The 27,992-nt window shown below is 37.7% G+C and overlaps 2 protein-coding genes and 1 pseudogene across 3 annotated transcripts in view; all 3 read left to right on the plus strand.

Annotated features, from left to right (window-relative positions):
* Positions 1-1,292: 1,292 nt before the first annotated feature.
* Positions 1,293-11,479, plus strand: LOC100026660 (protocadherin alpha-2). Its single transcript, XM_007473776.2, is given in 4 exon segments — positions 1,293-1,332; positions 1,422-1,595; positions 9,103-9,147; positions 9,150-11,479. Coding segments are annotated over 4 exon segments (2,589 nt in total).
* A 5,941-nt stretch (positions 11,480-17,420) lies between these two features.
* LOC100026684 (protocadherin alpha-2-like) lies at positions 17,421-19,811 on the plus strand (annotated as a pseudogene).
* Positions 19,812-20,485: 674 nt separating this feature from the next.
* The window catches only part of LOC100026963 (protocadherin alpha-C2), a 275,774-nt gene continuing 268,267 nt past the window's right edge, over positions 20,486-27,992 (plus strand). For both annotated transcript variants that reach the window (XM_007473771.3, XM_056811422.1), the window contains exon 1: positions 20,486-27,970. In XM_007473771.3, the coding sequence (XP_007473833.1) occupies positions 25,583-27,970 (2,388 nt within the window). In that variant the 5' untranslated portion in view covers positions 20,486-25,582. The remainder of the gene's footprint in view (positions 27,971-27,992) is intronic.

Consider the following 27,992-nt stretch of genomic DNA (forward strand, 5'->3'; position numbering starts at 1 on the left):
TAGCTAAAATTTTGATTTCTGCTACGCACAACCTGGAAGGCAAGGAGCAGCCAGGTCCATTGTTCTGTGCCAGAAAAAGCAAAACATGTTATGTTCATGGGAAGTATAGTGTAGGAATTGGGTCTGGAGGTTGAAGATCTTGTGTGATGATTGTTCCAGGTGATATTTAGGGAAACAGGAACTACCTGGAGGTAAATGTGCAGAAGGATGTTTCGTTTGTGAATTTGAAGATGAATGAGAAGTGTCATATGGTTGGATGCAGCCTGGAAGAGCTACCCAATTTGTAGCATCCACTTGGAGGTGGTCCTGGACAAGCTTCTATTATAGGTATTCCATTTAAAGGTGGCAATTAAGAAAGTTCATGACAACCATTCATATTCTCTGCAACAGAAATAAAACTGTTGATTGTAAATTCCAATCTTTCAGACTTTCAATTTCCTCTAGAGGGCTCATTGAATGCCCGTGCTGGAAAAAAAAAATTCCAGCTTAGTGTTGAACACATTTTCTTCCTGGCTGTATGTACCAAATCTAGAGAAGAAAGCAGACCTGTGATTTAATTACAAAAGGAATACCTGGTGATTAAACTCCCTTTCCCAGTGCAGGTTGAAACTTTCTCAACAATTTAGTTTATTTAGTACAAGAAGTGAAGTGACTAGCCCAGAGTCACATAATCAATATATATCAGAGGCAGGGTTGGAATCCTTGGATTTGAGTCCAACTTGCTGGCCTCTTGTGACTGGGAATTCACACTGTGGAAGTAAACTAATTAGTTGATTTGGTGTTAAAGACGTTTCTTGAGCCCCCCCCCCCCCCCCTTTCTTTCCTGACAGTTCAAGCTCGAGCACAGTGAAGCTCTCTCTCTTGGTGTGAATGACAATGCCTCCCAGTTTGAGCCCTGGAAAATTAGGTTAATTTATAGATAATACATCGAACAAAACTTTAGTAATAAGATTTAGTAATAATATCAATAATTTAGTAATAAGATCAAACATTTCTGATTTATAGGAAGGAATTAATAAATAATTCATGTATAATTTTGATAATGTGATACCAATTCAGGTAAAAGATATTTTCACAAGAGGAATCTCTGACTGGGAAATTGAGAGTCGGTGCACAAAATTTTCTTTAATGTTAGCCATTAGTAATATCCCCTCTTAATGGACTTAACAGTAGTATCTTTACTAATTCCAGAGGAATCCCAACCAGAAAGTCATTCTCCTCATCAGCATGTCTGACCCAGAGCTAGGGCTCCTATCTTCAGGTATTACACACCTCTGTCTCTGAAGGGACCCATGGACCTCGAAAATGTTCAGACTGAGACCTCAAAGGAAGGTGAGCCTAGCAGTATGTCTGTGGCCATCAGGAGACGTGAACTTCAACCTGTGTGGGTTTTTTCGACCTTTGTACCTGGTGTTCATGAGGAACGATCTTCAAGTTAGACCTTACTGCCAGAGTGTGTGATGGGGATCCGGAGGGGGTTATACCCAGAGAACTGGATAATGTGCACCTTACTGCACCAGGACCAAGAGGAGCTGAAGCAGCTGAAGTTCCAGGTGAGCGCTTAGGTCTCAGGCTTCACTCCCTTGGACGTCAACGTGAGTCGGAAGGTATTAGTGCACTAAGAGTAAGACCACCCAGCTTCAGTGCTGCTGCCAGATGGTCCGATTAGGAAGCAGTCCAATGGTGGAGCTTGATCCATAGACAGATAATACAGGTCACGTGGCTGCTAAGAGCTAGGCTGTGGATTCGAATTTCGGATCCAATCTTTGGCTATCTCATGAAACGATATCAGACATGGACGTAGCCATTATCCTCATGAGGTTGTACAGAGACAAGATCAGTGATCTCAGGATCTTGGAAGGGCTGAGACAGGTGCCTAGTTCTGGGGAAGGGCCATGGGAACCTCCCTCTGTCATTGCCACCAGGATCATACCTTTAGTAGAGAGCTCAAATAAATAGCCCACACACGCGCAGGAGTGTGGAAGAAACCTCCTCTGGCGGGTGAATATGTTTATCTATTTGACCATAGCCATATGCTTAGTGTCAAACCTGCTGGTGCTAGTGTCTTGTTAATGTATCTATGAGGTGTTTCATAAGCCCGCGTGTATGGGACAGAGAAGTCCCTGGCTGATGTGCTCCAGTACATAGGATTTCTTAGTATTTCCAGAAACTGCGACAGGTGTGCTCTGAAGACTGGGAGGCCAAGAACAATGACTTTTGGTCCCTGTAGCCTTCTGTGTCCCTCCAAATAGGATAGATGCCAATAGCTGGAAGCCGGGTCAGAGCAGTCTGGAAAGCAGATTCAGATTTCGAGGTTTAGAGAATTTTAAACTTTTTAAATGTTTAGGCTATCTTTTTAGCATCTTCTCAAATGATCTTACTCCCTCTTGTTCATTTTATTTAATATATAGCTAAATAATTGGAAGGATATGTTATTTTTGTAAAAGATAAACCTATTTACTTCATGTTTCAGAAAAGTGAGTCTTTGTGTAAGCGCTATATGGATAAATATAAATTTATAATGCCTGGTGAATAAAAGCACGTACTAAATATTTGTTTACTTGTATTGGGATTACTGTTAGAATGCAACTGAATGATAGAGATTACTTTTTATAAGAATTGGGGTTATCACTTAATTCCTTTTTAGAGGAATGTGTTTAGGAATTTAAAACATGAAGAGTTCAGTTTGATAGAAAGATATTATTTGTTTTTTAATTTTTTTTATGGTTACATGATTTTTGTTGTCTCCTTCCTCTTTTTCCTCCCCCCTCCCAGAGCAGAAAAGCAATTCCATTGGGGTATATATAAACATGGAAACAGGTTTTGAGTGATCATATATATAATATAATATGGAAATAGGTTTTGAGTGATTATAATCAAATATCAAAATAAAAAAATAAAAAATAAAAAAATCAAAACCTATTTCCATATTATTCATTTGTGTAACAGAGTAGTTTTTTAAAAACCAAAATTCCAAATCATGCCCATATAAACAGGTGACATATCGTGCTTTCCGGATTTCTATATCCACATTTCTTTTTAAAGATGTGGATAGCATTCAGAAAGATACTATTTGATTAAAGAGCAAACAAATAATTGATTAGAACATAGCTCTACCTGGAAAAACAATTCCCTGGGGCCTCGACTGATTTTTCTGTGGCTGATGCTCGTGGGAATTGTTGTTTTGACCAGACTAGGAATTTAATTGGTTTAAGGAGAACAATGGTGAGGAAACTCCCTCTATATATCAGATCAGCCCTTGCCCCGAAAGATATATTTTCTGGGAATTGTCGGGGGTTTTAAGAGGGGCATTGAGAGAGTAAAAGATTTGTCTTGTCGCGTCGTTTGCACTTGAAAGAGATAGAACTTGCACTCTGGTCTTAGCATATTGCAGCCTGAAATACTCTACATTTTGCTACTTCTCCATCCAGATTATTTCATTTTGTTCCTTAATAGAGAACTATAATTTTCACAGCACCGGCTTATTTTATGGCAATTAATACTACCTAGTACCCGTTGGCAAAGACGTGGCATGCGCGCAGAGCCGGCACTCAGGAAGCTGCTCTGTTCATCCTCTTCCCAGTACCTTCCCCTCCCAAAGCAAGCACTTTCTCACTCTGTTCTCTCTGAAAACGAGAAGGCTCACTGACCATTTGAATTTGCTCTCTGGCACTAGAACTCCTTAATGGTTTGCCTACGTTGACTAGTATATTTTTCCTTCTTTCCAATTTCTTTACTGAATTTTGTCTCTTTCTAGTAGTTGATGCATTTATTTAATTTTATTTGCGAAACATTTGGTTATTTTCTTTCTAGTTGTCTGCTCTGTCTGTGACTATAAAACCTTTACATATATTTTTGTTCCTGTTCTGCTCTTTTAAATAATTTTATTAAAATAAGTAACCAAATATATCAGTACACAAATGATACTTTCATAAGCAATCCAGAAAGGATTAATAAAAGTTGGAAAGATTGATAAAGAAGTCTTGAGCAAGAAACTGAAGTCGGTAAGCCTACAAATAGCCTTCCATCACTGTTGGTGATTGAGGGATATAACTATAGAAGAGGAAAGAATTTTAAAGAAATACTGAAAATTAAGAATTAAAAAATGAGAAAATTTATATGAACAGATTCAGTGAAGAATGCAGAAGCAAGAAAAACAGGCACAGGGATTATTATAATGTAAATTGTAATAAACAGCAATAAAACAAAATTGAAGGCTTCATACCGTTGTTTTGGGAATTTAAAGGAAAGGAAGGGTTTTAAAGATGGGAACACACAGAAGTATATAAATAGTTTTATTAGCTAAAAGGGATGAGGATGGAAGGGGATGAAGGACCAACTATTTCCCACCCAGATAGTTAACTCAATAAGGTTTCTACTCTAAGCTTAACCTAACTGATCTATAACTAAACTAAAAAGATAAAGTCCAAAAGGAGAGCCCAGATTCTCAAAAACTTCCATACTCCTTGCTAGTGTCAGACTGAAGAATCCAGTTATATGGTCCTTCTAAGATCCTGGAAAAGGGACAAGATCACACCCAAATCACTTCTGTCCACCAGAGTGAATGGGCAACTCAAACTCAACCTTTTTCTTGAAGATAATCCAAGGCAGGCAGCTTCAAAGATTTATTCATGAGATTCTCAGACTCAGAGCCTCTGTGTCTCAATCCCAGGTTCAGAGAGAGACAGTTGTTAACTGCCCAACCACTTAGAAACCTAACTCAACCAGCTCTACAGAATCTTGGCCTGAGGGCTGTCAATCAAATTTGCAAATTCCCTAGCTACAATTCTAATAATGATCATATTTGTCCCAGGGGAAAACTGAAAAGAAATGCATCACTCACCCTTCAGTGGGGAACTTTAGGTGTGGAATATTGCAAATACCATTAAATATAGTCAGGGTATTAATTGACATTGCCTGATTTTTTTTTCTGTTTCTTTTTAAACCCTATGAGTAAGAATTTAATGAATTAAGGTAAAAAGGGGGTTGGCAATAAAAATGTAATCAGAAAGAAAAAATAATTTTAATAATATAAATTATCACATTCAATAATTTTAAAATAAAAAGATATAATGAAAGTTTTAATAACATGGTGTCTGAAAATGAAATTTGGATTTTTAAACCATGGTTTAAAATATTAAAATGATATAGTCTTGGACAGGTATGGGGTATACCTAACAAGAACTGATTTTAAAAATCCTTTAGTGAAGTATTGCAAAGTAAATTTAAACTTTAAAAGGATGTGGCTGGAATAGCCATCATGTTAGACATCATAGAGAGTAACAATTATGTAGGAAGAAAAAAATCTTAATAGAGAGACCCAAAAATTCAAAGGGGTCAAAAATCGAAGAAAATGTTCCAGAAATAAAACCTGTGATCCCAGATAACTATACTCAAAGGCACAAAGCCTGAGCAACAAGCCAATTTGCTGGAAAGTCTAATGCAAAGAGGCAAATCTGATTTTTCATGGGAATTACTGAGATTTGAGAAAATGGAATCAATTATTGTATTATGGCTCTGTAAGAGTTTATTCAAGAGAAGTAAAAGAGGGGTGGGAAAGTATTATATTTTAGGAAGATATACTTAAATGAGGAAATAAAGTAATGGGGGAAAGGGAAAGGAACATGAATGTTAGCATGCTGAGAGTCAAGAACAATAAAGACAGAAACAGAAATACTTGCATAGACGTTTATTACCAATCACCTGAATAGATTAGAAGAGATCAAGAACACATATCAATTCCAACATTAAAAGATGACACTGTAATGAAAGGAAACTTCACTTGTCTTGATATATGCCAGAACTCCTTAGTGGCTTACCTTAACCATAATTTTACTCTTAATAAGATGGCATTAAACTTGATGTGAATCTAATTTTCATCACCAGGCGGAAGCTGGTTACTGAGGTGAAAATATTGACAACCACTACACATTACAAATTTACACAGAAAAGGAAGAAAATACTGACATACACCATTGATTTTTGGAAAATGATTTTCAAAGGGGAAAAGGATAAATGATGTATAATTAATAAAATTCTACATGAGAATTCAGGTCAGGAAGGATAGAAAGTTGTTAAGAATGGAATTCTGTTGAAGCAGGAAGGCCAGTGCTATTTACAAAGGAAAATGTAGGTGCACTGGAAATCCATCTATGAACTTAGATTTTTAAGAAATTATACACATAGAATGTGAAAGCAAGACCACTAAGGACCATTGGGTATTTCTATATATTATGCAGCTGACTCCTCTTATTTTTATATTTTCTCTATTAAATACAAGTTCCTTGAAAGAAGTGGCTATCTAACTTTGCTACTTGTAGTTTCACTAAAGTACAATGCTTTGCACAAAGTGAATAATACTTTTTCATTCATTTAATTTCATTTGTTTATTCAGTCATTTAAAATGTGGTACAGTCCTATACAAATCACATCATGTTTTTAAAAAAATTTTCATTGGAGAGAAAAAGATCAAATAAGAGCTCAGATCACTGCTGCATGAAGAATAGATGGTGATCATAGCTGGCAGAAAGATAAAATAGCTGTTCAAGTATTATTTTGCTTGTTTCCCCTGACTATAAGAATTATCTGTGATCTGGAGAGGAAGGAACAAAAATAGTCAGTAGAGTTTTGAAACTTAGGGTAAGTAGAAAAATAGCAAGAGATAATACATATGTCCTGGACCCCATAGAATTACACATCAGCATTCCAAAAGAGTTGAAAAGGGAGTTGTCACCAATGATCTTTGAAAGCTCTTGTGAAACAGTAGAGATACCATAGACTGAGAAAAAGGCAAACATTGTTCCAGTTTTCAAAAAGGAGGAAACCATGGTCCAGCAAGGATGGCCATGTGGAGGACAGGTCATCTCAGACTAATCAAAATGTATTATTTTTAAATTTTTTATTTTTATTATCATACAAAACACATTTCCATATTGATCATTGTTGTAAGAGCACACTCATACATAACCAAAATAAAGCCATAGATACAATGGGAAAGATAGCATATTTTGATCTGCATCCATGTGATTCCAACAGTTCTTTCTCTGGAGGTGGATAGCATTCCCTTTCATAAGTCTTTCAGGCTTGTCCCAGATTGTTGCATTGCTTCGAGTAGACAAGTTTTCACAGATGATGATCATCCAATATTGCTGTTACTGTGTACGATGTTCTACCTGTTCTGCTTATTTCACTCTGCATCAGTTCCTGAAGATCTTTCCAGCTTTTTCTGAAATCATCTTGCTTATCATTTTGTATAGTACAATAGCATCCCATCACTAACATGTACCACAATTTGTTCAACTCAACTGATAGATATTCTCTCAATTTCCAATTTTTTGCCACTAGAAAAAGAGGTCCTATAAATATTTTTGTACTAGTAGATCCTTAAAGCCTTTCATTTTTTACAGTCTTATTAAATGAGTAGAAATTTGGATTGCTTTAGAAATAATACTTTTAAGATTTTATAAGGGTGTTTGTATTATCCTTGGGGAAATAATGAAAAGTTAGATGACAGTATGATTAATTAGTCTTAAACTTGAATGACTGAATCCAAAGATTATTTCTTAATGGTACTATTTAAACATGGAAGAAGTTCTTTAATAGAGTGGTCCAGGGATCCGTGCTTGGTTTTGTGAAATTTAATGTTTATATTAATGAATTCAATTCAACATATGTTTAGTATTTGCCTGTGTGATAGAGATTGCTAGACACTAGATTGAATAAACAAATCAACAATAAACAAAAAATGGCTGGAGTGTTTATCATATTTGCAAATTATCCCAAGGCAGGAAAGTATTAGAGATAAAGGATGTAAAAAGTTCTGAATAGGCTACAATACTGGATCAAATTTAATAAGAGGACATTTAAGAGAGATAAATGTGAAATTTTATATTAGGGCTAAAAATAATGTCTTCAAGTACAAGATGTTAGATAAATGGCTAGCCATCAGTTCTCTGAAAACTATCAGGAGATTTTAGTGGATTTTATACTCAATATAAACCAACAATGTAATGTAGCAGCTCTCCAAAGCTAATCTTAGGCTGCATTGAGAGGCATAATGCCTAGGGTTAGGGAATTGATAGTTATGTTGTCACATATTTAGAACATTATATTCTATTTTGGTGACCATGTCTTAGCAAAGAGATTGATTGAATGAGATTTTCCAGAGGGCAATAAGGATGTTGAACTACTTAAATCTTCTTCTGTATGAGCCTAGTTGAAGACTTGAAAAAAACTCAAGAGGTATTGATGACTTTCTTCAGGTAAGTGAAAGGCTGTCATGTGGAAGGGGGGAATGACCTGTTTTGCTTATCAGGGCAAGATTTAGAAGGAATGGATGTAAGTTTCAGAAAGGTTGATTTAAGCTTGATGTAAAGAAAAACTTCCTAGAATTCAGAGTTATTCAAAAGTGGAAGGGGCTACTGCTGGAGATAGTGGGTGCTCTCTCATAGAGAAATAAAAACAAAGGCTCTGCTATAAAATGATGATATAGTTCAGGTACAGGTTGAGTTGGATGACTTCCAAAGTTTCTTCCCGAATTGAGATTTGAGGATTCTTTGACTCCCATCTATCACCACTGACAAAAGAAAGATCACTATGAGAAAAGGTGCATCCCATATGTACAGAACTTCTATAGTCACACTGAAAAAAAATCAATTCCCCCTATTTTGCTATAATTCCCCTTTAAAAATTGTTATGTTCATGTTTAAGTATATTATTATTTTTCAGAAACATAATCAATTTTAAAACAAGTTATCTTTGTCTGATATATTAGAAACATGAATGGGAATGACTAGGGAAAACTACTAAGGGCTTCATCCCAATCCTAATTTAAAAGTGAAATAGACAATGTGCTGGAGTTTATACATTCAGCCACATGATGTCGCTCTCCACCACGAAGTCTTTTCTAAGAAGGTAACCTAACACCTTCCATCATTACGATGCTAGAAGCTCCATTATGTCAGTCCAGGGAAACAAATACAACACTACTGAGAACCATGAAAGGTAAAGATTTAGGTACTTTATTTATTTGAGCAATGAAATGCTAACTTGAAGAGTTCATCAAGTATTTGCAATGATGTTTTCCTGTCAAAACCGCCTTAGAAGCCACCTTCTGTTGTTTTCGCTTCTGCTCCACATAGCCTGGGAAGTGGGAAGCGGCCAGGTCCATTACTCGCTGCAGGAGGAAGCTAGACACGGTACGTTTGTGGGGCGCATCGCGCAGGACCTGGGCCTGGAGGTTGGGGAACTGGTGTCTAGGTTGTTCCGGGTCGTGTCCAAGGGCCGCACGGACTACCTGGAGGTAAATGTGCAGAATGGTATTTTGTTTGTGAATTCTTGGATCGACCGTGAGGAACTGTGCGGTCGCAGCCCTGTTTGTAGCATCCACCTGGAGGTGATCGTGGACAAGCCACTGCAGGTTTTTCATGTGGAGGTGGAGATTAAGGACGTTAATGACAACCCTCCGGTATTCCCAACGAAGTCAAAAAATCTCTTTTTTTCAGAATCCAGGCCACTAGACTCTACTTTTCCGTTAGAGGGAGCATCCGATGCAGATACAGGGACTAATGCTCTGCTGAGCTATAGGCTTAGTCCGAATGAATATTTCTCTTTGGATGTACAGACAAATGAGGAACTGAGTCAATCTCTGTCCCTTGTGCTCAGGAAACCTCTGGACCGAGAGGAAACATCAAGGGTTAATTTATTGTTAATCGCCACAGACGGGGGCAAACCAGAACTCACAGGGACCGTTCATTTGCTCATTAAGGTGCTGGATGTGAATGATAATGAACCAGTGTTTGACCAATCACTTTATAAAGTCCGATTACTTGAAAATACAGCAAACGGAACATTGGTGATCAAACTGAATGCTTCTGACTCAGATGAAGGATCCAATAGCGAGGTCATTTATTCTTTCAGTAGTGATGTTCCTTCAACTGTGCAGAACAAGTTCAAAATAGATGCTAGGACCGGGGAAATTAGAATTAAGGGGCAATTGGATTATGAAGAAGCCAAATCATATGAAATTCAGGTAATTGCTTCTGATAAGGGAACTCCATCAATGTCTGGCCACTGTAAAGTCTCACTGAAAGTTCTGGACATCAATGATAACGCCCCTGAGGTATTCATCACCTCACTATCACTGCCAGTTCGAGAAGATGCCTCTCCAGGCACAGTTATTGCCCTCATCAGCGTGTCGGACCGTGACTCGGGTGCCAACGGGCAAGTGACTTGCTCACTTTCTCCCCAAGGGTCCTTTACACTGGTTTCTACCTTCAGGAATTACTATTCACTAGTGCTGGAGGGACTACTGGACCGCGAAAGCGTGCCTGCCTATGAGCTGGTGGTCACTGCCAGGGATGGTGGTACGCCAGCCCTTTGGGCCGAGACCAGCTTGTCTGTGGGAATCTACGACGTAAATGACAATGCGCCGGTCTTCGAGCAGCCAGAGTACACTGTATTTGTGAAGGAGAACAACCCTCCTGGTTGCCACATCTTCACAGTGTTAGCATCCGACACGGATGCATTGGAGAACTCTCTAGTGTCTTACTCGCTGGTGGACCGACAAGTGGGAGAACGTCTACTGTCCAGTTATGTGTCTGTGCACTCGGAGAGCGGGAAAGTGTACGCCCTGCAGCCCCTGGATCACGAGGAGCTGGAGTTGCTGCAGTTTCAGGTGAGCGCCCGCGACGCGGGCTTCCCTCCTCTGGCCAGCAATGTAAGCCTGCAGGTGTTCGTGCTTGATGAGAACGACAACGCGCCAGCTGTGCTACCACCTCACGCCGGCATTAGTTCAGTATCAGAGCTGGTATCACAGTCGGTAGCAGCAGGTCATGTGGTGGCGAAGATCAGAGCTGTGGATGCAGATTCGGGTTATAATGCATGGCTGTCTTACGAATTGCAGCCAGAGGTGGGTGTAAGTCGCAGCCCTTTTCGCGTGGGATTGTACACTGGAGAGATCAGTACGATTCGGGCCCTGGAGGAGTCGGATGGACCGAGACAGACGCTGTTAGTGTTGGTGAAAGACCATGGGGAGCCTCTTCTGTCTGCCACAGCTACAGTGATCTTGTCTTTAGTTGAGAGTGGACTCTCAGTGAAGGCCTCATCTGGGATAGCTCGCCAGTCGGAGGTGGTGGACATGTCGAAAGAGAATGTCTTGGGAGACGTGAACGTCTATCTAATCATAGCCATCTGCGCTGTGTCCAGTCTCTTGGTGCTAAGCTTGTTGCTGTATGTGGCTCTAAAATACTCCACTCCCTTTCGGGCTGTCTACAGTCCTGGGAAGCCCACACTAGTATGCACTAGTGGAATGAATAGCTGGTCATATTCCCAGAAGCGAGGGCAGAGGATTTGCTCCGGAGACGGGATATTCAAGAACGACCTCATGGCCTTCAGTCCCAACCTCCCTTCGTGTCCTTCTTCTGAGGACAGAAGTCCACAGCCAGAGTTAGGTTCTGCTCCTTCTTGTAAGGTGAGTTGATAATTTGGGGTTTATTCATCAATTGAATTTTCCTTCATCTTTGTTTTACACATACTTAAGTGATGACAATACCTAGGTAAATATTCAGTGCTTATTCCATGTGTTTTCAAAGCAAACCTGTATGGGATTGACAGTTTCAGACTCCAGTTTTCAATATTATTGTCATTGGGAACTGCATATTTTTGTCTTTCTTATAGCTTTCACACTTACTTTCATAATAATAGGTCCAGGCAACATAGTTTTCTTCATCTCTCTCAAATTCTCCTGAAAATTACATTCCCTCTGAGCTATGATTCATATCCACAACCATTAGTTTATTAATTTTGCAGACTGATATTTGGCTTTTATTATTTTGAAATACATAAGACAAACAAATGAAGGGATTGAAAAATTTGCATTATGAGATATAATTAGATGTTTTCTTGGAAGGATTTTGTTTTTCCAATTCTTTTGCTAGTGATTTGCTATAACTTTATCTAGGGAAGTAGAAAAAATTACTTCAAAATTTCAGTTTTATGACCTGTGAATTTGCTGAATAAATTATTCATTTGGTTCCATTAACAAAGAGCTTTGAAGTGAATTAATTCCTCAGGTAAGGAAGATGGAAATTGTTTATACAAAATTCCTATGTCCGTTTTGTCATCCTATTCTACAATTCTTCTTCTTCTTCTTCTTCTTCTTCTTCTTCTTCTTCTTCTTCTTCTTCTTCTTCTTCTTCTTCTTCTTCTTCTTCTTCTTCTTCTTCTTCTTCTTCTTCTTCTTCTTCTTTCTTCTTCTTCTTCTTCTTCTTTTTCTTCTTCTTCTTCTTCTTCTTCTTTCTTCTTCTTCTTCTTCTTCTTCTTCTTCTTCTTCTTCTTCTTCTTCTTCTTCTTCTTCTTCTTCTTCTTCTTCTTCTTCTTCTTCTTCTTCTTCTTCTTCTTCTTCTTCTTCTTGTCTTCTCCTCTTCCTTCCTTTGAAGGCAATTGGCCAATTTTTCTTTTGTATTTATAATTTTCAAGGAAAATAGAGACACAATAAGAGCATTAAGTTATGGATTTAATAAAGGTTTCTGCTAAATACAAAAAACTGATTTTATTGTTTCCAATAGCTCCTTTTAGAAATATTGACAGGAAAAGTTTCCTTATAATACAATTTCTGGGTTTTTTTCTACTAAGCATCTGAATATTCACAACAAAACTCAGGAGAATAGGAACTTCTAAAGTTTGACACATGTTTACATAGTTTTATGTGCAAAAATTGCACCTTTAGAAAATAGGATGAAAATATTTCATAATCTCATTTAGTGTGATATGTGTGAGCTTTAAAAATTTCTCCTAAATAAGCAAAAATATAGCTGTTTTTTGTAGAGTAATAAATATTAAGAGGACTCTGGAAAATACAAATTCTCCATTAATTTATAAATATGCAAGTATTTGAAATCAGTGACAGTTTTTTACTTCTTGTGGACAGAACCTTAGAAAGCTCATGACATCTCTACTTCTATAGGCAGAATAGTGAAAGTAATTAACAATTGCAGGTAATTATAATAGCCTGGTACAGCAAGGTACCACAACAGATTGAGTAAAACCATGGAGTTAAGAAGACTCATCTTCCTGACTTCAAATTCCTGATCCATAAAATGAGCTGAAGAAGGAAATAAGAGAAAATCACTACCCCATCTTTTCTAAGAAAATCCCAAATGGGATCACAAATAATTATAGTCTTGCAATATTCATATATGAAGTTAATAAAATGATCAAAATAAAATTAAATGCTATTAAAATGACAATTAAAATTTTCATAGGAATTAGACTAATTCTACATGAATTCAATATTTTAGCTGAAAATGTTTATAGATGAAAAAAATCTGTTAACTTTACCATATCTGTTATAAATTTCTCCTGCAGAGTTTTCTAAAGTGGAATTCCTTTAAAAAAAAAACAACTATAAAATTAAGGAAGTGTTCATAGTGGAGAAGAGTGTTATAAAAATCTATCTCTCATCTCTATACTTTTGTGACTACTTTGGAATGCACTCTCTTCTCACATATGCAACTCAAAATCCTAATTTCCTTTCAAATTTGAGCTTAATTTGTACTTCTAACATGAAGCCTTTCCTGATGCCCTGAAGCTGCTTCCCTCCCAATTATTTTGCACTTATCTTATATATAGTATTTACTTATATGTGTACTTGTTGTTTTTCTAAATAGAATGTAAGCTCACTGAGGGCAAGGAACCTTAGACTTTAGTCTCTGATATCTATAGCAACTATCACAATGACTATAATAATAGAAATGGACTCTTGATCAACATTAGGAAAGGTTGGGCTCAAATTCTATAGCTAATAGTTAAAATTAGCCTGAGCATGTCACATCTTAGACAACTGCTCAGAACTTAATAACTAAGCCTTCAGTTGGGTTGTGATTTAATTTGATGGCTCAGTCTCATCATACTGAAATCTCAAGTCCTTTACATGCTATTTTATAACTTTTTGGAAAAGTCTGCCCCTTGTTCCTCATGATATACTTTCCATGGAAATGTATTCTTTTCATTTTTCATTGTTATACTCTTCATGCTGGCTATTTTTAACCAAATGAGTGTGACATCTCTTTATTGTTTTTAAGTATTGATTCAAATGTCTTAAAATATTTAAAAGTATTGTTTCTATGAATGGAACCAATGTGAAAGGAAACCTTGATGATAATTTATAATTAAAATTATTGTTAGGAACTTTCATTTCTCCTAGGAACAAGTGGTTGAAATTTCTAAAGGTAAAACATTGACACAAAGCCCATTTCCTCATAAAAGGTGAGAAAAATTCTTGGATCTTTGAAGACAAAGATATTCAAGAGAAAAACATATTCTTGACTATTTAGTGTTGAGTATTTTTATGAAAGAAAACTATGACAAATTTTAAACTCTCAATATTATTCTGATGTGGTCATAACAGGGCTGGTACTTACCTATTGATTAATTATTTCATTTAATCCAACACATTCATAGCTATTAACAAAATAAATGTTCCAAATGGCATATCTACTTTTTAAATTAAACATATTTCTAGATTGCAAGCTATTTAGAGAGACAAAAATAATACAAACTTATCTTTATTATGTGCCAGTTATTTGCTATTGCCCTAATTGTGGGTAGAATTAAAAATCCACTGACTTATCCAAACAGAAATCATTCCTTTCCTCATTCTTTTTGATAACCCTGAAGCATTTGACAGTCATGAACATTTTCCTCCCCTGCTTGTGAAAATTCTCCTCTCTTGGCTTTTATGGCAATAAACTATCTTGTTTTTTTGGGTCTTTCTCTCTATCTGTTGGACTCTCTTCTGAATTCATTAGTGCCCATATTCTAAATATGGACATTCCTTCTGGTTCAATATTTTGTTCTTGCTTTCACCTCTAGAAGTTTCTCAGTGAGTTTAAGTTTAACCATGCTCACTGTTTTGTGACACCTGCATTTTCTTCAGCTTTACTCCTTATTTACCCCCTCCCCCATCTCGTGTCACCAAATGCCATCATGTAATTTTCATTTAGGTATTCTGTCATATCCTTAAACATTGCCAATGTGAAATGCAGGCTTAGCTACTCTCCAACACATTACTTTCTCTCTGTCCCTTTGTATTTGCAAGGTAATTCCCTCATTTTTCTGTCTCATTATCTTCTCCCTACATAGAATCTTTCCTTCTCAAAGACCTCACTGCTATTTTTTGGGATGATTTAAGCCAAAACTAGTCTCTCCCCTTCTTGACTTGCCACTCATAGCTTCTTGCATATGTTGACTTTTCATAATATTCTGTTTAGCCCTTTATGCTATTTTGGCTGGTATTATTTTCACATAAATTTGTTTGTATAGTTAGGACTGTATGATGTAATGTAGATAATTATTTGCATTCACCTTGAAGCCAGAGACTAGATCTAGCATATACTTATTATTTTCCACAAAAGTCTCTTTGTTCTCAACAAAATACATGTTCCATAAATAGTTGTTGAATTGGAAAATGGAGAATTTGGATGTGCATATTCTTCACACTGTTTAAAATAAAATGAATTGTTGGTTTTGTATATTGATTACTTGAAGCAAATTATAAGCTGGATTTGTTTTAACAAATTAAATTGATGTTGATATACTTTTTATAATAGCATTTACTAATAAGATTGGTAGATGGGGAAATGAGAATTTTCTTTTCATAGAACAAATATGCTAGTTGAAATTGAAATTTGAGAAGTGTAATATGTGGGTTAAAAGAAGGGTTAAAACTAGCTATATATATACATGTACATATACATCACCCCTTTTGTCCTTGCCCCTTATCCCTTTAGCTAATTAAACCATATATATATACATATATATACATGTACATATACATATACACTACATATGCATACATATGTATATACATACATATGTATACATATGTACATGTACATATGTATACATGTACATATACATATACACTACATATGTATACATATGTATATACATACATATGTATACATATGTACATGTACATGTATATATATGTGTATATATATATATATATATATATATATATGGTTTAATTAGCTAAAGGGATAAGGGGCAAGGACAAAAGGGGTGAAAGAATTTCACAACACAGGAGTCCTCTTTGATTCAAACAGCAGAACAACAGCCCCAGTAAGATGTCAGCAACAACAGCTGAAATCCACTTCTCTGTAGCAGCAGCAGTAGGAACAGGCAGAAATGTCAAGAAAGCCAAAGAAGAGGGATCCACTGGCTCTCCAGGTCCACCCCAGAAATACCAGTCAGATAGCCTCTGAGCTCTCCTGACTGATAGAGAAAGCAGCCTCTCCCTTTGTTTTCAGTCCCAGTTCCTGGGAGTTCTGAGTGGAATGTTGGTTTGCAGTATCTTTTGCATTGAGTTTTCCTTGATTAAATCCTTTACTGCAGAAAATAGTTTGCTATTTTGCAAGAAAATAATTCCTGAAACATTTTGTTCCTTTTAAATGTAATTTATTTTAATAGGACTTTTTAGGATTTTCTTGTCTCCCTTAGGATAAGGAGAAAGTAAAAGCTACATCTGAATATCCATATGAGTAAAAAGAGTAAAAAGAGGCATAGGTCTAAATATTACTTAAGACTTAATATGATGTATTCAAGAGCACAGGAAGCATGGAAAATGATGTCCAAAATACATCTTTTTTCAAGCTATCATAAAAACAAAATTCAGGGGTCAGCTGGGTAGCTCAGTGGATTGAGAGCTAGGCCAAGAGACAGGAGGTCCTAGGTTGAAATCTGGCCTCAGACACTTCCTAGTTGTGTGACCCTGGGCAAAGTCACTTGACCCCCATTGTCTAGCCCTTACCACTCTTCTGCCTTGGAGCCAATACTATGTATTGGTTCCAAGACAGAAGGTAAGGGTTTAAAAAATAAAAACAAAATAAAAACAAAATTCACAAAACCAAATCTCAGGTAGGTGTGCTGACCAAGTATGATTCTGCATCTTGGAATTAAGCATTCTTGAATCTTTAGCTCAGGTTCAGGCTCACCATTCTCAGTATAAATGGGCTTACCTTACATTCTGATGCCAATTTCCAAGTCCGTCCAGGGTGAGGAAAAAGATAGTGGTGGTGGTGGTAGATTTTAAAGGGCTAGCTTTGAGAAATGTAATTCCGCATACCCTTAAAACCAAACATAATTAATTTTTGCGAAGGTAAAAAAAGGATTTTATCAGAAATACCATTCAAGAGTCTTCAATTTAGAAAAATAAAAATTGTAAATACTGTTGGAGTAAATAAAAATATAGAATTCAAATAAATTGTTAAAGCCAACTGACCACATGGTGTCGCTGTCTACCTTCTAACAAAGGAGGGGGCTCAGTCCTATGGTTAAAAAAAAAATCGTCCACATCCTTCCAGGTTTTCTTACTGACAAAATCCTGAGAGTTCTCATTGCTCTGCCATTGAGCTGTAGGACTTTCGTCATCTGCTTTATTCTCGGAATTTGTAGAGTGATAGTTCAATGAATAAGGTATTTGAATAGAGTTTTAGATGATAGATTGGAGGACAGGCGGCCTGAGAGCCGGGCTTCTGCTGTTTTTGCTTCTGCTCCACACAGCCTGGGAAGTGGGAAGCGGCCAGGTTCATTACTCAGTTCAGGAGGAAGGAAGACCCAGTACTTTTGTGGGTTGCATAGAGCAGGATCTGGGTCTGGATGTTGGGTGATGAGACTGTTCCGGGTGGTGTCGAAAGGCCGCAGGGACTACCTGGAGGTAAACAGGCAGAATGGTATTTTGTTTGCGAATTCTCGGGTCGACCCTGAGGAACTGTGCGATCGTAGTCCTGTTTGTAGCATCCACCTGGAGGTGATTGTGGACAAGCCGCTACAGGTTTTCCATGTGGAGGTGGAGATCAAGGACATTAATGATAATATGCCCCTGTTCCCGGTAACAGATAAAAAAGTGTTTTCGTTTACGAATCTAGAGTAGTAGGTTCAAGATTTCCACTAGAGGGAGCATCTGACAACGATGTGGGAGCCAATGCTTTACTGACTTACAGACTTGGCACTAATGAATATTTCTCTTTGGATGTAAAGACGAATGATGAACTCAGTAAGTCTTTGTCCCTTGTCCTTAAGAAATCTTTGGACGGAGAGGAAATCCCAGAACTTCCTTTATTATTAACTACTACTGATGGGGGAAAGCCCGAGCTCACAGGAACAGTACAATTATTGATGTTTATGATAATGCTCCAGAGTTTGATCAGGAAGTCTACAAAGTCAAATTACTAGAAAATACGATGAACGGAACTTTAGTGATAAGATCAATGCCTCGGATATGGATGAAGGAGTAAATGGCGAAGTTATGTATTCATTCAGTAGTGACACTCCTCCTAACATAACCGCAAAATTTAGAATCCATCCCATCACTGGGGAAATAAAAGGACAACTGGATCACGAAAAAATAAAATTATATGAAATGCACGTAATAGCCATGGATAAAGGAACTCCACCATTATCTGGTCATTGCAAAGTTTTGGTAAAAGTGTTAGACGTTAATGACAACGCACCAGAGGTGGCAGTGACCTCACTATCGTTGCCTATCAGAGAGGACGCTACTCCAGGCACAGTCATCGCCCTCATCAGTGTGTCTGACCGTGACTCAGGAGCTAATGGGCAAGTGCCTTGCTTACTGTTACATCCTGGACTTTTCAAGCTGGTGTCCACTTTCAAGAATTACTACTCGCTGGTCCTGGAGGGCCAGGTGGACAGTGAGAATGTGTCGGTGTTTGAACTGGTAGTAACAGCGAAAGATGGTGGAACGCCGGCTCTGTGCACCACAGCCAGTGTGTCAGTGGACATCGGCGAAGTGAACGACAACGCACCTGCTTTTGAGCAGCCTGTATATGTTGTGTTCGTGAAGGAGAACAACCCACTTGGCTGTCACATCTTCAATGTGTCGGCATCGGATCTAGTTGAGCAGGAGAACGCGCTGGTGACTTACTCTATAGTAGAGCGATGGATTGGAGAGCCTCCACTGTCTAGCTATGTGTCAGTGCACTCGGAAAGCGGGAAAGTGTACGCCTTGCAGCCCCTGGACCGCGAGGATCTGGAGTTGCTGCAGTTTCAAGTGAGCGCCCAGGATGCTGGTTTCCCTCCCTAAGGCAGCAACGTGAGCCTCCAAGTGTTTGTGCTGGACGAGAATGACAACCCGCCAATAGTGCTGCTGCCTCAGATTGGGGCTCAGTCTGGTGGCAGTCCAGTGACTGAACTTTATCGACAGTTAGTGGCGGCTGGACAAGTGGTGGCGAAGATTCGGGCAGTGGATGCGGATTCTGGCGACAATGCATGGCTGTCTTGTGAACTGCTTCTGGAGGTGGGAATTGGAAGGAAACCTTTTCAAGTGGGTCTATATACCGGCGAGATCAGCACTACAAGGACCTTGGAAGAGTCCGATGGAATGAAGCAGGTGCTCTTGGTGCTGGTGAAGGACCACGGGGAGCCTTCTCTCTTTGCGACTGCCACCGTGACCGTGTCTTTAGTAGAGAGCGGACAGATACTCAAAGGGTCATCTAGAGTGGGGCACGCGATGGGAAGGCGACTTTAGTGGATGTGAACGTTTATCTGATCATTGCCATCTGCTCACTGTCAAGTCTGCTGATGCTGAGTCTGCTGTTGTATGTGACTGTTTCTCGGCACCCCATCAGTGTGCATATGGGTCTCGGAAGCCGATGAAAGTGTGCTCCAGCGTGGTTGGAAGCTGGTCATATTCCCAGCAACAGCGACAGAAGGTGTGCTCTGGAAATGGGGTGGCCAAGAATGAACTCATGGCTTTCAGCCCCAACTTTCCTTCATGTCCTTGTTCCTAAGGAAGAGCTGAGCAACAGCAGAATAGTTTAGAGCCTTCCAAGGTGTTTGGAAGCTTTGTTTCTTGTTTGTTTGGAGAATTGAGTGTTCCTATAGAAGAAACACATTCAGTTTCCTCACTCTGGGTTTAGAAAGTAAGTTTGGAGGAACTGAATGTTCTCCTTTCCGCATCATTTATACCTTTAAGAATTAATAAAATATATTAATTATTATATTTTATTTTTTAGAAGTCTATTAGGACTATTTTTCTACCTTTCATTTGAAGTTTGGGTACGTTGCGTTTGTGGTATGCCTTGAGTTCTCTCCTATATTTGAAGTTCAACTTCAGCCCAGTTCAGTAAACTCGAAGTAGTTGAAATTTTAAGACAAAAATTACAAATAGATGGTTCCCTGAAAAGGCTTTAATAAAAATTACAAAATAGTTCACTTCCAAAATTCTGTTGCTTTTTAACTGCTACACTTTTAACCTGCTAATTCGAAAGTTCTTTAAAATTGGTATTGTTTGCAAATTGTCAGACTACCTTATATGAAATGTATTAATTTTCAATAATAACAATATGAGGAGGAAAACAATGCCTCAGGTAAGGGTTATGAATGTGATAAATTGATACCAAAATTTCATATTTCTTGTTATTTCTACATTTCTGTTGATAAGGATGTCCTTTATGTGTTTGTTTTTCTTTTTTGTTTTTGTGAGGGAGGGACAGAGATAGTGTAGATTTTCCTATTTTTTTAAACTTTCAGAATTTTCTGGGATTGATGTGTCTATGCCAAGACCAAGAACTTCTGGCCAAATAAAAGTCTCATGTGATATTTTAAAGGCTCACATTCTAGTATTGATATTAAATCTATTCTCACTAAAGATTTAATAACTTTTTTTTCAATAGTTATTCTTGTTTTATAGTAATGATTATGGTGCTAATAGGAAATCATCATGGACATATTTGCTTTGTTTTCATTTGTTTTGTTGAAAAATATTTTCCCAAAGTTTTTTTTTTAAATATGGAAGCCCATGTGTTTAATACCAACTTCCTTAATTGCAATTTAAAGTGAGTGCACATATTTAGATCAGGAGAGGATTTTTGAGCTCATCTAATCCCAGTCATTTATTTCAAAGGAGAAGACAATGAGGTCTAGAGGCTGTAACTTTCTTAAGGTCTTCTGGGTAATAAATACCATGCCAGAAATTGAACCTAATTTATCTAACTCTAGATACAGTGCTTTTCATGCTATTTTGCCTTTAGTGTTGAAATGAAAATATTTTACTGTAATGTATCTTCATTTAAGAACTTTAAACATTTCTGAATAGGAAAAGCTCATTCTCTGCCTGTAAGATATTAAATATTAGGATGAATGAAAACAACATGAATTAATTATTCAAAAGATTCTAAATGTTTATAATATTGTAGACATTTGATTCTTGAAATCACATAGATGCCATACACATGACTGAATAAATGTTTTAATTTTACAAAAGCTTCTTCTTTCTTATGGACACAATATTTTTAAAAACTGGCCCCTCATCTGTTTTGCACAGGGAGAAGAGGAAGTATAGGATAATTAGTAGTGAATGTGGTTAAAGATTCTCTCTGCCTCTCTTTTTAAAGAAAGTTAAAAAAATTTCCCAGATAATTGGATCAATTTTATGGCCATCCAACTCATAAGTATAGTATGAGATTATTCTTAATCCAAGAGAATAGGGTCAAGATAAGTGTATCATTAAAGGGAGTTGTTACTGTCCTTAGTTTGTACCTACTAGTCCGTAGTTTTGGCAACTGGCAGAAGGAATGACTAAACATATCTGTTTGGCATACTAGGAATTTAAAGGAGGTAAATATTTAAGACACTACTGAGTACCACCAGTAATCCACCAATTTAGGAGGTCTCTATGAATGTGTCATGAGGGATCATTTGGTAGGAAGAGAATAAATAACTGTTGACTGCAAAGTTTACCAATCTGTTGCTAAAGCCCTTGTTGAATGATGTGTTATGTATTAATTTATTTTTGAACTTCAAGCATAAGAAGTTACACATGAATGATGAGTAAAGTAGATGCTATTGGTATTTTTCTTCTGCTGTTACCTTTGAAAAATCCAGTTATAAATATTTCTTGAGGTATTTGCTTTATACTATCAAGAAAACAATTTAACAAAATTATAAGTTGAAGTCTTTTCAAGATTAGAATTCAAATTTGGAAGCACTTCAGTTACTGAGGAAAGGAACTTTTCAAATAAATACAACAAGTTGATGCCAAATCTTTTATCTATACAGGTAGTAGAATCTTGGAGAGTTTTGTTTTTGAGAAACTCCTTTGCAAATTTCTTCCTTGTGACCAAGTTTGTGCTAATGTACAAAAATGTCAATTCTACCCTGTCAATTTTGCTTTTCTTCCCATCATTCTCTTTGATGGAATTTCATTTTGTGGGAAACTGTAATTCTATTCTATCTAAATTCTATCTAAAATGTAATTTTTAAAAGGGTGATTCTTGCTCGTTACATTGTATTTAGTTTATCCACAACTACATACTACTTTCTCTAGTAATATTATCCTGATATAGTATGTTGTTGTTGTTGAGTTATTCAGACATGTCCAACTCTTTACATCTCCATGGAACATCGCAGGCCAGGTTCTTTTATTCTCCACTATCTCTCAAAGTTGTCCAATTTCATGTTAATTATTTCCATGACACTATTCATCTCAACCTCTGCTGCCTCCTTTTCCCTTTGTCTTCAATCTTTTTCCAACATCTGTGTCTTTTTCCCATAAGTTCTGTCTTCTCATGTGGCCAAAGTATGTAAGCTTCAACTTCAGTATTTGTCTTTCCAGTGAATAGCCAGAATTAATTTAAGTATTGACTTATCTGACCTCTTTGTTGTCCAAGGGACTCTCCAAAGTCTTCTCTGGCACCACAGTTTGGAAGCATTGATTCTATGATACTCAGCTTTCCTTATGGTCCAACTCTTGAAGTCATAGGAAAAATGATACCTTTGACTCTAGGTTTGTCAGCAAAGTGATACCTTTGCTTTTAAGTATGCTGTTCAGATTTGCCACAGCTTTCCTTCCAAGGAGCAATTAATTTCATGGAAGATGTCATCATCATCTGCAGTGATCTTTGAGCCCAAGGATATAAAGCCTGACAGTTTCTATTTCTTCTCCCTCTATTTACCAGGAAGTGATGGAACTAGTTGCCAAGATCTTAGTTGTTGGTTTTTTAAAAAATGTTAAAGTTCAAGCCAGCTTTTACATTCTCCTCTTTCCCTCTCATCAAGAGACTTCTAAATTCTTCTTCACTTTTTGGCATCAGAATAGTATTGTCTACATATCTGAGATTGTTGCTATTTTTTTCTGTTTACCTTAATTCCAGCTTTTGATTTGTCTAGCATTTTTCATGATGCATTCTCCATGTAAACAGAATATGTCTTATATATTGTATAAGTTAAATACAGTATATATGATATATTATAGGTAGCATTTTTTTTTGTGGGATGGAGAAGGTAGCTGTCACTATGGATGGAGGGCAGGGCCTAGTGTTAGGAAGACTTGAGTTCAAATCTAACCTCAGACACTTACCAGCTCTGTGACTCTGGATACTCCCCCCACCACAACTGGCTGTTTGCCTCAGTTTCCTCATCTGTAAAATGAGATGATAATAATAGTACCACCTTTTCAGAGTTATTGTGTTTAGCACAGTGCCTGGAACATAGTGAGTACTATATAAATGTTAGATATTTTATTGTTTTAAAATAAATGTGGCATTTCATATCTTTTGAAGTGTTTTCTAAATGTCTTAAAGACATCATTATTATAAGTGGAGGACAACTTTGGTAATAGTTTATAGGTGAAATTGCTTAGGAATTATTCTTTTCAAGAAGAAGTTGCTGATATGACTAATATGGAAATATGTTTTGCAGGATTTCACATAAATAATGATATCAAATTACTTGTCTTATCAACTTGGGGAAAGGAGAGGAAGGAAGAGATTTGGAATTTAAACAATTCAAAAAGATATTAAAATTTTTACATGGAATTTAGAAAAATAAAATCTAAAAAATGAGTTGCTGACATTTCTAGAGGCAGACCATTAAAACAATTTCTACAGGACAGATCCATTTTGTAACATTTCAGTTCTTCAGTGAATTTCAGGGTGTTTATTTTTGTAAATATATATGCTAAATATCTTCATGAGAGATCTATGGTTCACTGTTAATTCTCAATATTGTTGTGGCATGTGTAGTGTTGTAAGGGATTTTAGCAGGAGCTAAATCTTTTTGATGAGCAACAGACTATTTTATGTAATCCATCACATATAAGTCCTTTAACAATATAAGTTTCAAATTCCATATCTGCTTCTTGCAACTAAAACCATAGATTGTTTATTACTTTTATAGAATTAAAAAATAAAAGGCTCATATTTTGTATATCACAATTCTTTATCAACAACTATGTGTGTGAATGGTTTCTAGTACTTATTGTTGTTGATCTCCTGGCAACATCTGATAATATTGGCCATTCAACTTTTGAAATAAGATTTACTAATGCATTTAATGTTTATATTACCATCACTTCTGAATATCCCCTTCCTCCTCACCTTGAATTTAATATGTTCCAAATGGAAAGGTTTTTCTTTGACTTCCTCCCCCCACTACGAGTTCTTTCTAATTTCAGTTAATCTGTTAATCATTATCATCATCATTTATTAAACCTCAAATCCTTGATGTTATTTCTTATTCTTTCCTCTAAATTATCTATTATATTCCATTAATTACTGAATCTTCTTGATAACTGATTCTCAACATCTCTCAAATTTGTTTCCATCTATTTTTATTACCACAACTTATCATTGTATAGTGGAGAGAATTCCGTATCTGGGTTCAAATCTTTGCTCTTTTACTTACTATCTTTATGATCATAGGCACAACATTTTTGGGACTCCAAAACTTGTAAGATAAAGGATGACACTAAATAAGTGGTACTTTCTGACTATGAATACTTTGTTGCCAAAATTAGTTTTTTAAAGAAAATGTAACATTGTGTCAGAGGAATCCTGACCTCAAAAAAATCTTTCACCTTGAAAATGAAGACATTTTCTTGGGGACACATTATTGAGAAGTTACGATAGCCAATATTACTGGGATATTTACTCAGTAAATAAATAGCTATTATTTTCAAAATATATTAGCATAATATAGTCTTCAGTGAATATGAGAAAGCTTTACAAGGGTTACATAAGATGATTCAAAACATCTAACAGGGAAAGAAAATAGAAAGTCTAGAAAGTAATCGGTAGAATGGAGTGTCCATTATCTGTGACAATGTAAGAGGACTAAATGGACAGACATTAGCATAATGAGTGTTCAAGGAATTTTTATGAGAACCCAGAAGAAAAGACTGAAAAATTATAATAGATATTTTTCTCAAAGTTAATGAATTTAAATGTAATTATTTCCCAAGTAAAATTAACTGGTTGCATTACTTTTTACTTATAAGTTTTTAATAAGATATTAAAAATTGTAAACTCAGAGAATAATAAAAAATAGGCAGATCTCACTTACATAACTAATCCACAGAGTGTCGCTGTATACCAAGAATCTTACTAGACAGAAAAAACCACTGATTTTCCTTCCTGGGAAGATAGAGGTTCCTTTCCGTCATCATCCCAGAAGAGCTGAAAACCAGGGACTGTCTGAGATGGAGATTTAAGGAATCGTTAGTAATCCTATGTATTTGTGAAAGACAGAAGGTTGGTCCAAGGGCAGAAAAAAGGGATTTGAGATGGTTGCAAGGTCTATAGGCCTCCTGGGTTTCCAGCATCTGCTATGTTCCTTTCTTTTCCACACAGCCTGGGAGGTAGGGAGCGGCCAGGTCCATTACTCTGTGTCGGAAGAGGCAAAACACGGTACTTTTGTGGGCCGTATAGCGCAGGATCTGGGTCTGGATGTTGGGGATGTTGTGATGAGACTGTTCCGGGTGGTGTCGAAGGGCCGCAGGGACTACCTGGAGGTAAACAGGCAGAATGGTATTTTGTTTGTGAATTCTCGGATCGACCGTGAGGAGCTGTGCGGCCGCAACCCTGTTTGTAGAATCCACCTCGAGGTGATCGTGGACAAGCCGGTACAGGTTTTCCATGTGGAGGTAGAGATCAAGGATATTAATGACAATCCGCCGGTGTTTTCCGTAACACAAAAGAATTTGTTTATTTCTGAATCCAGTCCACTGGATTCTAGGTTTCCACTAGAGGGCGCATGGGATGAGGATATTGGAGAGAATGCTTTGCTGACCTATAACCTCAGTCCTAATGAATATTTCGCTTTGGATGTAAAGAAAAAGGATGAGAAAATGAATTCTCTTACGCTAGTTTTAAAGAAAGTTTTAGATAGAGAGGAAACCATTGAACATCATTTATTACTAATTGCTACTGATGGAGGGAAACCTGAGCTCACTGGCACCATTCAATTGCTCATCACAGTACTGGATGTGAATGACAATACCCCGGAATTTGAGAGGATGGTTTATAAAGTGAAATTATTCGAAAATGTGCCGAATGAAACATTAGTGACGAAAATGAATGCCTCAGATTTGGATGAAGGATTAAATGGGGAAATTTTTTATTCATTCACTAGTGATGTTTCCCCTAATGTACAGAAGAATTTCCACCTAGACCAAGTAAATGGTGAGATCAAGATAAAAGGGAATATAGATTTCGAAGAAACAAAACTATTTGAATTCCAGGTAGAGGCGACCGATAAGGGGACTCCTCCCTTGGTTGGCCATTGTACAGTTCTGATCGAAATTCTGGATATCAACGATAATGCTCCGGAAGTTGCAGTGACATCACTATTACTTCCCGTCAGAGAGGATGCACCTCCAGGCACAGTTATTGCCCTCATCAGTGTGTCTGACAGTGATTCTGGCGCTAATGGGCAGGTGACTTGTTCTCTGTCACCTCCTGGACCCTTCACGTTGGTGTCCACTTTCAGGAATTACTATTCTCTGGTTCTTGAGGGCCAGGTGGACCACGAGACTTTGCAGGCTTATGAACTTGTGGTAATAGCGAAGGACAGTGGGATGCCAGCTCTGTGGACCACTGCCAGTGTGTCAGTGAACATCGGTGACGTGAACGACAACGCACCTGCCTTTGAGCAGACTTTATATACTGTGTTTGTGAAAGAGAACAACCCACCAGGCTGTCACATCTTCACAGTGACTGCGTCTGATCCAGATGCTGAGGAGAATGCGTTGGTGTCCTACTCGCTAGTGGAGCGGCTGGTAGGGGTGCGTCCACTGTCTAGCTATGTGTCTGTGCACTCAGAGAGCGGGAAAGTTTATGCCCTGCAACCTCTGGACCACGAGGAACTGGAGTTGCTGCAGTTCCAGGTGAGCGCCCAAGACTCGGGAGTCCCTCCCCTGGGCAACAATGTGAGCCTGCAAGTGTTCGTGCTTGATGAGAATGACAACGCGCCGGTAGTGCTGCCGCCTCATGCTGGCCTTAGCCCAGTGACAGAACTCGTGTCCCATTCGGTGACTGTGGGCCATGTGGTGGCGAAGGTTCGAGCTGTGGATGCAGATTCAGGATATAATGCGTGGCTATCTTTTGAGCTCCTGTCGGAGGTGGGAGTTGGGCGCAACCCTTTTCGGGTGGGTCTGTACACTGGTGAGATCAGCACTACGCGGGCCCTGGAGGAGTTTGATGGACCGAGGCAGACACTGCTGGTGTTGGTGAAGGATCATGGGAATCCTGTGCTGTCTGCCACAGCTACTGTGATAGTATCCCTGGTGGCAAGCAGACAAACACTGAAGACCTCTAGTTCAGATCGTGCAGAAGTCAAAGAGGGGGTTAGGAAAGAGGAATCACTGGTGGATATTAACATGTATTTGATCCTAGGAATCTGCTCAGTTTCCAGTTTATTGGTGCTGAGCTTGCTATTCTATGTGGCAATAAGGTGCTCAGCGCCTCTAAAGGGCTTCTATTGTCCAAGAAAGTCTACTGTGATGTGTTCCAGTGATATGGGGAGCCTGTCTTATTCTCAGCAGCAGAGGCCAAATGTGTGTTCTGGAGAGGGAGCAGCTAAGAGGGATTTAATGGCCTTCAGCCCCAACTTCCCTTCTTGTTTGGGGTACAGAGGTCAGCAGCCAGAGGCAGTTCCAGAACCTTCTGGGAAGGTAAGTCTCAATTTGTCTACCT

The sequence above is a fragment of the Monodelphis domestica genome, chromosome 1, assembly GCF_027887165.1.
Source record: "Monodelphis domestica isolate mMonDom1 chromosome 1, mMonDom1.pri, whole genome shotgun sequence".
NCBI lineage: Eukaryota > Metazoa > Chordata > Mammalia > Didelphimorphia > Didelphidae > Monodelphis > Monodelphis domestica.